This window comes from Sphaeramia orbicularis, chromosome 18, assembly GCF_902148855.1.
Source record: "Sphaeramia orbicularis chromosome 18, fSphaOr1.1, whole genome shotgun sequence".
NCBI lineage: Eukaryota > Metazoa > Chordata > Actinopteri > Kurtiformes > Apogonidae > Sphaeramia > Sphaeramia orbicularis.
The window spans coordinates 20,165,288-20,178,782 of NC_043974.1; the positions used below are offsets into that span (position 1 = coordinate 20,165,288).

General features: G+C 38.7%; 1 protein-coding gene across 8 annotated transcripts in view; it reads right to left on the reverse strand.

The window, feature by feature from the left end:
• Positions 1-13,495, reverse strand: part of nrxn2b (neurexin 2b) — a 759,383-nt gene that overhangs the window by 40,118 nt on the left and 705,770 nt on the right. For 7 of the 8 annotated variants that reach the window (XM_030161795.1, XM_030161798.1, XM_030161793.1 and 4 more), the window contains one exon: positions 59-148. The exons of the other annotated variant lie outside the window; for it this stretch is intronic. In XM_030161795.1, coding sequence (XP_030017655.1) covers positions 59-148 — 90 coding nt within the window. The remainder of the gene's footprint in view (positions 1-58; positions 149-13,495) is intronic. 8 annotated transcript variants of the gene reach the window in all.

A 13,495-nucleotide genomic window follows, 5' to 3' on the forward strand; every position in this document is an offset into this window, starting at 1 on the left:
ATGGTTAACGGTAGGTTAGGCGGTTAGATCATTAGTGGAGTTAAAGGGATTTTATTACCTTTGTCGAGTAGCCACTCGTCAACTACCCGACCGAGTCGGTATGGGATTCTTTGTCTAGCAATAGCCAGGCGCTCATTATCAAAGTTCCCTTTAAGAAATTTAGAGAAGACAAATTAAGAGAAGTTACAAAAAATCTGGAAGTTGAAAGGTTAGAGGTTAGAAGGGCAACATGGCAAAAGTTTAGCAAGTTATGTACTTTAAATCAGCTTTAGTTAGGACAGGAAGAACTTGAGGATGTGTTTTCGGGTTTGTTTGGTTAGACAAGTTAACAGCATTCTAGTTACCTTGTGTTTAAATTATTTTTAATGTACTAACAAGTTAAACAGATTTATGAAATATTTAGATATTGTATGATTACATTTTAACTTGTAATAGCTGTACGGAATGTGAAAACACTTTAGAAATGCACAATGAAGTAAATTAAGCTAGAATCACAGACAGAAAAAGCAATCATTGAACAACAACATTACTGTGAATAACACAACAGAAAAAAGACATTTCCACGTTAGCATTGAAGCATCATTATGTCACATAAGCATGAGATATAACAGTTGTATAACATTTCATGGTTGTTTAAAGGATGACACTCTTTGGTCCCAGTTTCACACACAGAGTTGCTGATAAGCCAATCACCAACTCTCAGATCTGACAACAGTCTGAAGGCTACCAGACAAATTCAAAGTGCAGGAATTCTCTACAGGTAAAACACCAAATAAAGCAAAAAGGATTTAGAGAGTTTGTCAGCACATTGTTTCCCAGGTTCTTCGCTGTGCATTAATTGGATACTTCTCAGTGGCACTTGGCAATTAGCATCACTTCATCAGTGTGTCACAGAAGTTTCATCAGTGCTGTGCAAACTTATTATCCCTCACTTCTCTTCAGTGAACCTCGGGTCAGGCTGCATACATCTCTTACAGTGTCAATAGCGCTGGAATTAAAGAAGATGAAGGCTGATGGTGGCCGGGCTGGGGCTTTGAATGCGGTGGCAATGATAGAGCTTTAATTAGGAGTTATTTTCTGTGTCAAACACCAATTTACATAAGCTAAAATTCCAGAACTATACTAGCACTGTAATTCCCAAAAAATGAGGTCAGGGAATCCCCAGGTGTCCTTGAGGAGGGATGTCTGGAGGGTTCCCAGAAAATTAGAAATCATATCATCACTGTAATTCAGCCGAAGATGCTCTGTTTTCAACGCGCTTAAGCTAGAAATGAAATCAATGACTCGCCTCTTGTTACGTACAAGGTCACACAATTTGTTCAAACCTGAAACACAAGTTACCTGCGACTCACAGACTAGCAAACAATTCCACAATGATTAGAACAAAAGAAAACAGGCTGCAGCAGTCATCTTGCCTTTGCTTAGTTAATGAAGTGTTTCGTCTGCAAATAGTCTGAGCACTGACGGCTTTGGGATTGTATGGGAGTTTGTTTTGGGAGGGTGTGACATTGCCGAGCAACTGGGCTTGATGAAAGTTGCTAAAACTGTCTGCAGAAAGACAAGTTAAAAAGAGTAGTGGGGTATTCAGGACCAAAGCAGAGCTCAAAGTGTACGCTGCATCTTAACGACTTCACTTTGCTCTGTGCTGCTGCAGTGATCTAAAATAGACCACCTCTCAGTTCTGCAGTACCTACTTCCACTCCCCAGGGTTCTCTCTACCCACGCCTGCCTGTGCAATAACACCTCACACAGGCCAAGGAGGTGCGTGTATGTACGTGTGCATACTGAATGGGTACATAAGAAGTTGTTAATGCGTGGAGAGGAGGGCCATAGTAAGTCAAAAGACAATGAGGATTAAAGAGAGAAAAAGAAGCGGTGGAAAGGAAAAGGACGGGGATAAATGAGGAGGCAGATGGATGGAGAAGCATATGGATGAATGTGTAAAAGTGGGTGTTTCCGATGTGCATTATGATTCAGTGTGAATGATATACAGTACTACACCTTTAGATGGGCTAATATGGGTTAAAGTGACTCACAGTTACAGCTCAGCAAAAATGAAGGAGGAATACAATTTAATATATCTTTAAAATCTAATTAGCAGCAGAGTTAGCATTTCCCTGCCTGCAAACACTTTTTTTAGCAACAGAATTATTATTGATTCTCCCTTTTCACTTTGATAATGAGGAAAACTGCATTTTTCACGGTAATTAACCCGCCTAAATTAAGAGAAAACTGTCATATCTCGTACGCCAGTGTGGCCAATTACATGCACTTATGATTAGCTAGGTGCTACTCCGAGATGATCCGTGTGGAACGGCAGTGCAGCAATTACAGTCCATGGCACACACAGCTCCATTTTAGAGATGGCATGGGCGCTCAGCAGCAATCTTCAGCTCAGCGGAGGAGAAACAGATGCAGCTGGTCACACACAGGCAGGGAAACATGGAAAGAATAAGAAGGTGTGGTAGTGGGTTTGCTGAGAAAAGGCGATCAAAATAAAAATAGAGTGAAAGGAAAATAGTGGGAGGCAGTGGTCCTTGGTGAGATGAATCAACCCTGTGCGTGAATGTTCTCCACCTACTGCTGCATCTGCTATCTGGTCCTCCAATTTTGACTAAATCTCCTCCCTCTTCTAGCACTGATTCTGGGAAAAAGTATGGTTGTACGACAGCTGCTTCCAGTAACAGTCCCACGAAGGATCCATTTTATCATACAAATTATAATATATGATGAGACTCAACTGAGGAGATGAAGTCCTCCCTCTAGTGGCGGACCTCAGAAAGTGCACTGAAGTCTTTTCTCTCTGTGCCTTCAATCTCTTTTTCATCCCTTCTCTTCGTCTGTTTTTACTTATTCATTTGTTCATCTACTTCTCTCTCTCCAGCTGCTGCTTCCTGCTTGTTCTTTTCTTGTTCTCAAAAAAATCCCTCTTTGCTCTGTCCTTTCTCTCACCCTTCTGCCAAAGCCCATTTTGATTTTCCTCCCCCTTCAATTCCAGCCCTGCTCTATTCTCTCCCTGTATTTTCACTACCGCACTTCTCTCAGTCTTTCCTTTTCCATTATTTCCCTCTTCGGTTTTTCCTCTCAACCCACCACTGTATGTCCTACTTTCTGCTTTCTTCCTCAAGTGTACTCTGTTTTTTTCATTGTCCAATTTCCCTCTCTCCTCCAGTGCAGGTAGATTGTTCTTTCTTTCTCGCTTCAGCCAAAGTGTTCACTTTCCTTTTTCCCTCTCTCAACCTCTTTTGTTCTGCATACTTTTACTTCATTTTATTTGTCAATTCCTTCCTCTTTTTTCTACCAACAGTGGCTCTGTTTAGACTTTGCATTATCACATGTGCCTCATGTGATCCACTGTGACTGATGAGTCTTGTGTTATCACAAGTGGACAAGTGTGAATGCACTCAGGATGTTTGGATGCATTAAGACGGAATAACTTACAGCACATTTGGAGGTGGTCTGGGTCACATATGACCACATTCTTTAAATAGTATGTATGCTAATATATCCTGGACCAAACTGAAGGACTCAAACTCATTTTCTTTCAGGGGCCACGTTCAGCCTGATTTGACCTCAAGTGGGCCGGACCAGTAAAATAATAGTATAATAACCTATAAATAATGACAACTCCAAATTTTTGTCTGTTTTCGTGCAAAAAAACAAACAATTAAATTATGAAAATACTTACTTTAATAAACTATCCAAAAAAGTGAATAACCTGAAAAAACTCAAATTTAAATCAAAAAACTTTTTAAAAAAATAAGTGTGATTTTAACAATATTACCCCTCAACTTATCATTTTTACATGTGCATTATGGATCGGATCTACAAAGACACTAAACACTTGGTAACAGGCAGAAAATTGTTAAAATTGTGCTTAATTTTCTTTAGACATTTCAGGTTGTTCATATTTGTTCAGGTTATTCACATTTTAGTGTTACAGCATAGTTTGTAAATATAAATATTTCCATAATTTGATGTTATTTTTTTGCACTAAAACAAAGGGAAAAAAATGAAGTTTGTATTATTTATAGGCATAATGTAAGATTTTTTTTTTCACATCCAAGTAAAGAAGAAAATCTGGAGTCATTATTTTTTGTAGGTTATTCTGCTGTTATTATTTTACTGTAGACCATATTGGTCTGTATGTGGAACCTGAACTAAAATGAGATCGATAGCCTTGACTGTGGAATTTTTGCACTTTGCAAATTCATCCCACAGGCTGAACTGGAACCTTTGGCATTTGGCCCCTGGGCTGCATGTTTGAAACCCCTGCTGTAAAACCTCCTTCAGCTATCATACTTTTAAACTCTGACAGCAGCCATTTTAGTCATTTTAGTAATTTTATATGAGATTTTTTTTATGTTAGCAGAACCAATAGGGTATTTTAGTCTTTTAGTCTGCATTGGTATTTAATGATTATTTATTGTGGATTATTTAAATGTATTTATTCGTAGTTGCTTTCAATGATCTTGTATTTGTGCACAGATTTATTTATGTTTGTCACATTGCACTTTGGATGTGGGCTGATGTCTGTGGTAAGCGGCAAATGAATAGCCTATATGGGACAAATAAAGTTTTGTGAATCTGAATCAAAGCTGTGTCCATGTCTGTTTTTTTTTTTTTTTTTTTCAAAAAGCCCATATTGACTTTTTACAGTTATTTGTGCTGTTTGGAGAATGCCATGAATACATTCAGTTCGTCTTGTTTTTATTTCTTCTTCTAATTCCCAGCAGACTCAGGTTGGGAAGCTAACTTCTGCCTTCCACTAGTTAAAAACAAAACATTTGGTCTTTGCAAACAGAAATGACATGCACATACAAACACAATGTGCATTTGCATATAGAGCGGAGAAGTGTGTTCTGATCATGAGCGGTCACATGAGACAGATGTGGAGATGCATTCAAATGCCACATATTAACTGACGTGCTTTGCGCAATCTGTTTATGATCAGATCATCCAAGATGGTTGTTAATGCAAGGTGTGAACAAGGCGCAGAGTCTGTTGGGTAGGGGTGGGGTAATAAATTCAACAAGCGAGGTTTGTATACATTATGCTAATGTGTGTTTTCCCCCTGGTAAACAAGAGTGAGTGACAACATCCTAATCAGCAATGTTTCTCTGGATTTACTTTAAATAAAAATTTGGACAAGGAAAAAGAAGGTGAAAATTTGATGAAAGCGATAGAGAGCAGAAAGTGGTTTTGAATTTAATTTCAGCAGAAATTGATGGAAAGTCACAGTGCCATAAAGTTATGTTGGACAGGTTTCTGTGCTGCCCATACCACAGTGTCAGAAAATCTAAATTCCTCTGTGTACTCCCTGTTTGTTTGCATCTGTTTGCGTTCAGATCCTTGGAGAAATAAGCCATTCGGCATGAACCAGTGAAACTTCTCCCTTCTTGCTCTTTTCTCCACCAGCTGAAGCCTGCTCTGCATGTGAATGGGGGATAGATTAAACAGTTGGGCCCTCCTCTTCTCCCTCACCTCTATTATCACACTCGCTCCATTCCCAAGACTATTCCCTTTCCTTGATATGAAAGATGGAAAAACAATGCTATCAGACCTGACGCTCAAGGAAATCTGATATATAGGACAGAGGAAAATAAAACAGTAAATTACGTCCAAAAGCTGTGGAAGCATATACATACATTTTATAGACAAGCTTTATAATGGACACCTGTAGCTACAGTAAATTTATAGATACATTTTAAAGGGGCAGTGCACTGATTTCTTCAGAGGTTTATTATACTTTCTCTTATAAATATACTCTAGGCACTGGAGGAGTCTCTTCAAAACTAAGCCAGAGAATTCAATGTACTATTGATTTGCATTATAATAAGTATTTTTGAAGTTTGACCCAAATTACCACACCTGTTTTGCTTTGATTTTGACTTTTTTCTCTCTGCCAGGCTCAAATCCCTCCCCATTTATGAGAGAGCAATAATCAGGAGTCTATTAAAGGCCTTTGTATATATTGACCATAGATTCATGCAAACATAAGACGCTATCCACTGCACTTTCCAAGATTGATCGATTGCATGAAGGAAAAACTATCATAACCTGATCTTTTTCACAGTTTATTTTCTATGTGGTAAAAGAAATGGTAATCTGGATGCCTGGAATACTGTATGTAAATAGAAGCTGTTTAACACTTGTTCACACCAGTCATGGATGTATTCTCTGCAAACATGCCTGCAGCTCTGGAGGCCCTGAGGCTCTGATCATCCTCTGAAACATTGATGGTATCTCCATCCTGGAGTACAGCGCCTCCTCTGTCATCTTCCTGCACCCTATGTTCGGTGCCTCGAGCATCAGCTGGACTAACGGCCATGATGGGACCGTTGTGGTAGGTATCAGAGCTGTGGTGCTAGGGGCAGGGCAAGGGCATGCTGATTGACTGGCACCTTGGGGAGACACAAAGTAAGGTGTAGGACAAGCAAGGAAGTTCCCAGGTGTGCAGGGGGTGTTGAGTATCTGTTTGCCCGTCTTGAGGTGTTGGACTCTAGTTCAACCATAATCCAGCCAATGACTCACACACTGTTCTTTTTCACCCTGTTTCTCCTCCTGAATTGGTGCATATGTGTGCGCCTGTGTGAGCACATGTGAGTGTGTGTGGAGACTCTCCAAGGAGCCAACTGTATATCATGTAGCTCTGCAGGCAGCCAGATGCCCTTGTACAGGACACCCACATCGGAAATCCATCCACAAGAATGGAGATTACATTGGAGACGATTGGCCACCGGCCATCCCACTCCCCCTCCCGCTCACTGAAACCTCTCTCTGTCAAGCTAGCCTCATTCTACTTTTCATTAGGTAACTTTAGATGGATTGCTCTCATATCCACTGGCTGTTTTTGAAAGTAGAGGAAAAGAAACCAAAGCATTGTCCTTGAACCATGTACTGCTAAATGCATCTACATCTAATCGAATCACCTTTGTATTTCCTAAAAGTCCCTCAAGAAAAATCATTATCCAGTGTTGCAAATAAATAAATAATGATACAAATTTTAAAAAATGTTTTATACAATTTCTTTTACAGTGTGTATTGGTACATATGGCTTGAAGTAACTGACAAGATGGCGTCTTTGCAGGACCCTCCCCCCTTTTCAAGGGACAGATTGCAAGCAAGTTGTTTCTTTTTTTTTCCTTAAATGTGAAGCACACTGGGGGAAAAAAGCGATTTACCTACCCACCACACTCCTTTGTTCAATGTAAATACATCGCCCACCGCTTGTGTCTCCATGCATTTGAAACAGATGAAATCTCACTGTTTTAACTGCTTGCACATCTTTCATCTGTGCAGTTATCAATCCAACAGCTTGGTTTCACCCCCCCCCCCCCACCCTTTCTCTCTCCTCTTGCTTCGACAAGATTCTCACTACCTTTCATCTCGGCCACGGTGGATTTGTGCGAGGGTGGCTGTCGGAAAGAGCCAGTGAAAGCCCCCCCACTCGTGGAAATCAAAGTTGTCACTTCTCTAATTACCTAAAGCAATCTTTTCCCTCTCCTGCTCTGCACTACTTAGCTACGTCTCCTCTCTCTCTCCTCATCATTACTGTCTTCACTATTTCTGTTTTTTTCCTCTCTCTATCTCACTCTATCATCCCATAGCCACAGGCCAATAATTGGAGATACCTTCCAACTGCGTGAGATCCAATCAGAATGAGTCGCAGCGCACCAGAGGCCCAATAAGAACCCGCAGAATGAGAGGAAACTGTCATCAGTGACAAGTGACTAGGCTGGCTGACTTCAATTAACTCTTTCAGACTTTTTTCTGCTTTACATTTTGAATATAACAAGACAGAAATATTAAATCCAAACTATCAAGCATTGAATCTGTGACTTTTTTTTCTCCATAGATTAACACCTCCACCTGATAACATAGACCGACAGAATCACATGTTTGATTTATGCTAATTTAACCAGTACAGAACTATTAAAAATGCAGAATCTCCAATTTTTTTCTTGTGTTAATTTAGCTACGACAATTAAATTAAAACCCCTTGTGCTACATAGTGGTTGAGGTTTTAATCTGACCTTACTCAAAAAACATTACGACTTGTCTGGATTCGGATTTGAATTTGTATAAAGATGATAAATACACACACTGGGTTATACACTCAGTCACCAGTTTACCTGGAAAATGTAGTAAATACATGAGCCCTATTATTTTATCCTCACGATGGTTGACTAGAAAGAAAGCTGTAGGTTTGGCTGCAGTGTTAAACTGACAAAGCTATTGTAAATAATAACCTATTGAGTGAAAACCAGGTGTATATTATAATAGTGTCACAAGATGAGGGTTTGATTTAACTACTGTAAATTTATTTTATTATTGTACTGTGTATTAAACTATTGTATATGTGTTTGGTACTTCAATCTATAAGCATTGATCTTGTATGTTGAGTTTATGACATGTTTTGTGTGTAAGATCACCAAGTTTTCCCTGAAATCAATAATGGACTAATGTAATAATAACCACTTATCATTTATGACTCACCAGAAGTGTGTGGCCAATAGGGATGTAATAGTATACCTTAGTGTAAATTAACCACGGTCAAAAACTATAAGCATTTCCTTTCAGATCTGTACCTACAGTTTAAATGTTTATTATTAGAGCAGTGCATAAAAGCAGTTCAAATAATTCATCTTTACTTTAAGCCTGTATTGACTTGGAAGGTAAATTTTAGTTGACCTCTGAATTATCATGCAAGAAAATCAAAGAAGTGAACGGCGTAAAGCACACGTGTAAGAAATAAAACACAGGACAAACATCATACTGTGTTTTCCAGTTTATTTTTTGCCTACGTTATGGTCTGTTACTGCTAAGTGCACCCCGATGTGTGAGTTTGAGACTTCATTACCAATGAAAGATTGTCATTTCATTTATTCTAATCATGTATGTAGTATTGCATTCAAATGTCTTTCTCAACGAGCTGATGGTGAAATCGTTACATATGTTTAATTAACCCTTAAAGACCTAAACAGTCGCCAAACCCAAAGGCATCGACTAATCTAAAATCTTTAATAACTTTTGAACCATTAATCCCATCAATGCATGTAAATCATTCAGGTAGAATGCAGTTTTTCATCATTATTAGATATGATGATTAGTGAATGTGGAAACACCATCACCTTATGCAAAACTGAGTCACCAATAAAAGCCATGTAATTTGACAAATGACAGTGTGTTTATGTTTAGTTAACACTTTTGCTTCACTTCTCCCCTTTTTGATAAAATAACCTTCAACTTTATTAGGTTAGATGAACAACTGCATGATCAGTGAGTTAAATATGGGAAAATACCAGATTTTATCTTAAAAATTCAAAAATGCTGAGGATAATGTTATAATAAATGGTGACAAATCAAATATTCAGTTGGGAGTAGCCACAAAAATAGTTCTAGGTCTATAAGGGTTGAAAGGGGATTTTTAAATACTGTGAAATACTGAGATACAGTACTGTGTGGTAAAAATCGGATTGTTTTGAGCCCCTGTGTTGTCCTCTTTTACTGTGTTTGAGACATTTCTAGGCCTCGACCTTCAGACAGTGCTTGGCCAAAAACAGGGTCACACAGGGTTTGAGGGTGGGAGTCCCTCATTTCATCACTGTGGCCCTTCCATGCACTAATTTATAACATCTATAACTGTGAAACAATAATAAGAGAACATTTATCCTTTATATTCCTCACTTTGCTATTTATCCAACACTGGTCCCTGCCCTCAATCACTCTTTTGCTTCATCAACCAACACCGTGCTCTCCATTGTTTCCACACAAATGGGTCTTTACAAACAGTCACAAACAAATCCTCCAGTTTGCCTTTAAGCAACTGACAGCTCTCAGAGAACTGTATTCCAGCAAAAAAAAGAAAAAAAATAACTTGTAAATATTTAGGTGGCCCAGTAAAAGGAAGTACAAAGCAAATTCTACAGCAAAGTCCCACTAGTATGTTGGTACTTTCCATTGTCTGGTGAGCACGACCTGCACGACTGCCTGTAGTGGCTAAAACGTTGCATGTTGGTCTGGTTAGATACTAGAGGAGTGTTTTTCAACCTTGGGGTCACCTGACATTTCTAGTAATTGATAAAAAATAAGAAAAAAATACTAGTAAAAAAAATATGGTGAGTTGAGAGAGACAATCATAACACAGGGTTATTCAAAAAGAATGAACCGATTTCATGACGCATTGCTTCAGTTCTCAAGCATCGTCATGGAATGAGTCAGTGACCATTTGAAAGAGGAGTTTTCTAAGTTTTAAATGGCTGCCACAGGTGACCTTAAACATCTAAAAACAACAGCTCAACTCAGTGGATCATGATATGCTGATACGCGTCTGGGAGGAATTCTCTTATCGCATTGATGTTGTCCGTGCTGCAGGTGATGGCCACATTGAACACTTGTAAGATATGAAATAAAAGTAGATTGTGAGTAGAATACGTGTGACTTGGCTGGAGTTTTCTATTGCTTTTCCTTATTAAAATATTGCGTACTGAAATCGGTTCATTCTTTTTGAATAACGCTGTACATAAAAGACATGACAAACTGTGAAGCTGAAACTGAAGCACTGTGGTACTGTTTATCTTTCAAATGTTCATTGTGGTCAGTTTCAGATGCTGCAGCTCTTTCATAATTCATAGTTTGACTTATTGTTTGTTCAGTATTAATTGTCAGCCTTGTAAATCCAAGCTGGACTGACTGTACATATCCTGACCAAAGACAATAAAATTCTCACTTTGTGCAGTAATCTACACCTGGCTTTTCTGCCTCCACCACAGGTGACCTCAGGTGTCAAACATGCGGCCCGGGGGCCAAAACCGGCCCGCCAAAGGTTCCAATCCGGCCCCTGGGATGAATTTGCAAAGTGTAAGTTCGGGCATCAAACTAAAAATTATATCATAATAACCTATAAATAATAACACCAATTTTTTTCTCTTTCATTTAATGCAAAAAAACATTAAATTATGAAAATGTTTACATTAACAAACTATCCTTTAACAATAAAATGTGAATAACCGGAACAAAATGAAGAAAATTAAGTGCACTTTTAACAATTTTCTTCCTGTTACTAAATGTTTTGTGCGTATGTATAAATGATGTTGTTGTTTTAATTGGTATTTTTATTTCACTTTTTCAATTGTACAGCTGTTTCTTCTGTCTTCTTAATTTATTCTTGTATTTTTAGTCTATAATTTTGCTTTTTAATCATCTGTACGACACTGTTTTCAATTGTACAGCTGCTTAATGTTTTTAATCTATTCTTGTATTTTATTTTATTTTTCATTTATTATTTTTAATTTTTGGGTTTCCCCTGTAAGTCGCTTTGTAAAAAAGCGTCTGCCAAATGCATAAATGTAAAATGTAATGCAAACATAAATGTAAATGATAAGTCGAGGCATGATATTGATAAAATTGTTCTTACATTTCTTCATAAATTCTTTTTTATTCAGGTTATTCACATCCTTTTTGTTTGGATAGTTTGTAAATGTAAATATTGGCATAAATGAACGTAATTTTTTGTACTAACACAATTTGGAGTTGCCATTATTTATCGGTTATCATGCTATTATTTTACTGGTCCGGCCCACTTCAGATTAAATTGGGCTGAATGTGGCCCCTGGAAAAAAATGAGTTTGACACCCCTGATATAGACTAAATGTCGTCTAAAATTAACAGTTATTTGCAACAAAAACAAATTAATTTTAGCAAAAAAAATGACTGTTTTGAATGTCTGGGGTCGCCACAAGTTTCTGATGTTAAAATGGGGTCACAGGCTAAAAAAGGTTGGGAACCACTGTACTAGAGGTTCTCCGACAAACTAATATTACAAGACAAACAGCCGTAAAAATCCGGACATGGGGTCAGTGTGTACTTTGGGCATCATCCCACACACTCCATCTATCATCTTCTGCTCGGTGGACCGTCCACAGTCACACAGGGCTGCTTGGATACTTCTTGCTTGGAGGCCCTGGCTACTGATGTGAAATGTAGTCCATGCTCAGCTAAAGTCCATCCGCCTGCAGCCATTTGTCTGACTGTGTTGTCTTGTGTAGAGTGCACCCCTCTCCTGTCCTAATCCTGTTACTCTTCTCTACTTTAGAATTTTAACTGGCACCGCTGAGTGCTTTCATATTACTTTTGCCAAAGGGAACAGGGGAGGAAATCTTCTGGACTGCCTTACATTGTGTCTCTATCTCCTTTACTTATTCACAGTTGGTTTTCTTTCTCACTGGGTGTAGAGAGCTTGAAGACAAAGATGGATATCTAGAAACAGTAGAGACACTAAGAAAGAGATAAAAAGGGAGGAGGAAGGGAAAGGTGCTGCTCAGAGCTTTGTTGTCTCCTTTCTTAGACCATTTATCCGAGGAGTAAGAACATCTTAACAGCGTCGCTCCAGGAGCTGAGACTGACCTTGTGCTCTTCCTCTATGAATCCACATCTCACGTCCCCCTTTTTTTCTATCTCTAATGGTCATTCGTCATGCTGAACCGATCCTCTAAACGCCTTTGAGAATGAAAACACACGGTGACAATAGCATTTTCTTTGCACTTTGTGGATTTCTCCTCTTTTTTCCTCTGCTCCTCTTGACTTATTATCTGTATTAATGGTGTGGGCTCTACTCAAAATGAACATTGTTGTGTATGATTGAATTTCAAGTGGTGTGTTTGAAGTAATTAGTGTGATATTGAAATTGTTCCCATTGTGTGTGCCTGTCTGGATGCTGGGGATGTTCATATACAGCACTGTGCAGAGTGTGCTGTATGTAATCTTCCCTTCTGCGATTCAGTCCAATTTGTGAAGTACTTATTATTCAGTAACATGCAAAGTATCATCAATCACCGCAGTGACAGTACACTGGCTCCCGCTTCCCCCTCTATCCTCCCTACTTTTTTCTCTCTGTCTCTGGTGGTCTTCCTCTACTCCTTTAGTCCATCATTTTCCAGCAAAACAATGTTGTAGAAGACTAGTGCAATTTCTCTTGTCTTTCTCCCCCACCATCCGCCACTACAACCATGAATTACCACCTATATTACTACTTCCTCTTGCTAATTCTACGACGTCAGAGACTAAAGCAAAGTGACAACTTCATAGTAGATCTACTGCCTGTAAATACTGGTGAGAAAGAAACAGAGAAGGAAAGACAGTGCACTGTGCACTCTCACTGGTCATAATGGCACTGTTATGAGGCAGCAAAATATGGTAATCATAGCCAATATGCAGCGATGGTGACAATATAACTAGGGTTGTAAAATGTGTAATGATGATCCAAAGCTCAGGGGGCAGTGCAATGAAGTCCAAATGCCAAGTGTGGTATAAACCCAGGAAATGGATGGATTTTTCCACAAGATCTCCTCTCACTGTAATGTCACAATTTACAGTGAGAAGATTACTATAATCATAAAAGACATAATGATAGGTGATTTGCAAAGCAAGTGGATGGTCATGAGATGATGGGAAGGGGTTAGACAAAGCCGAGCCAGGTAACCATTCATACAAC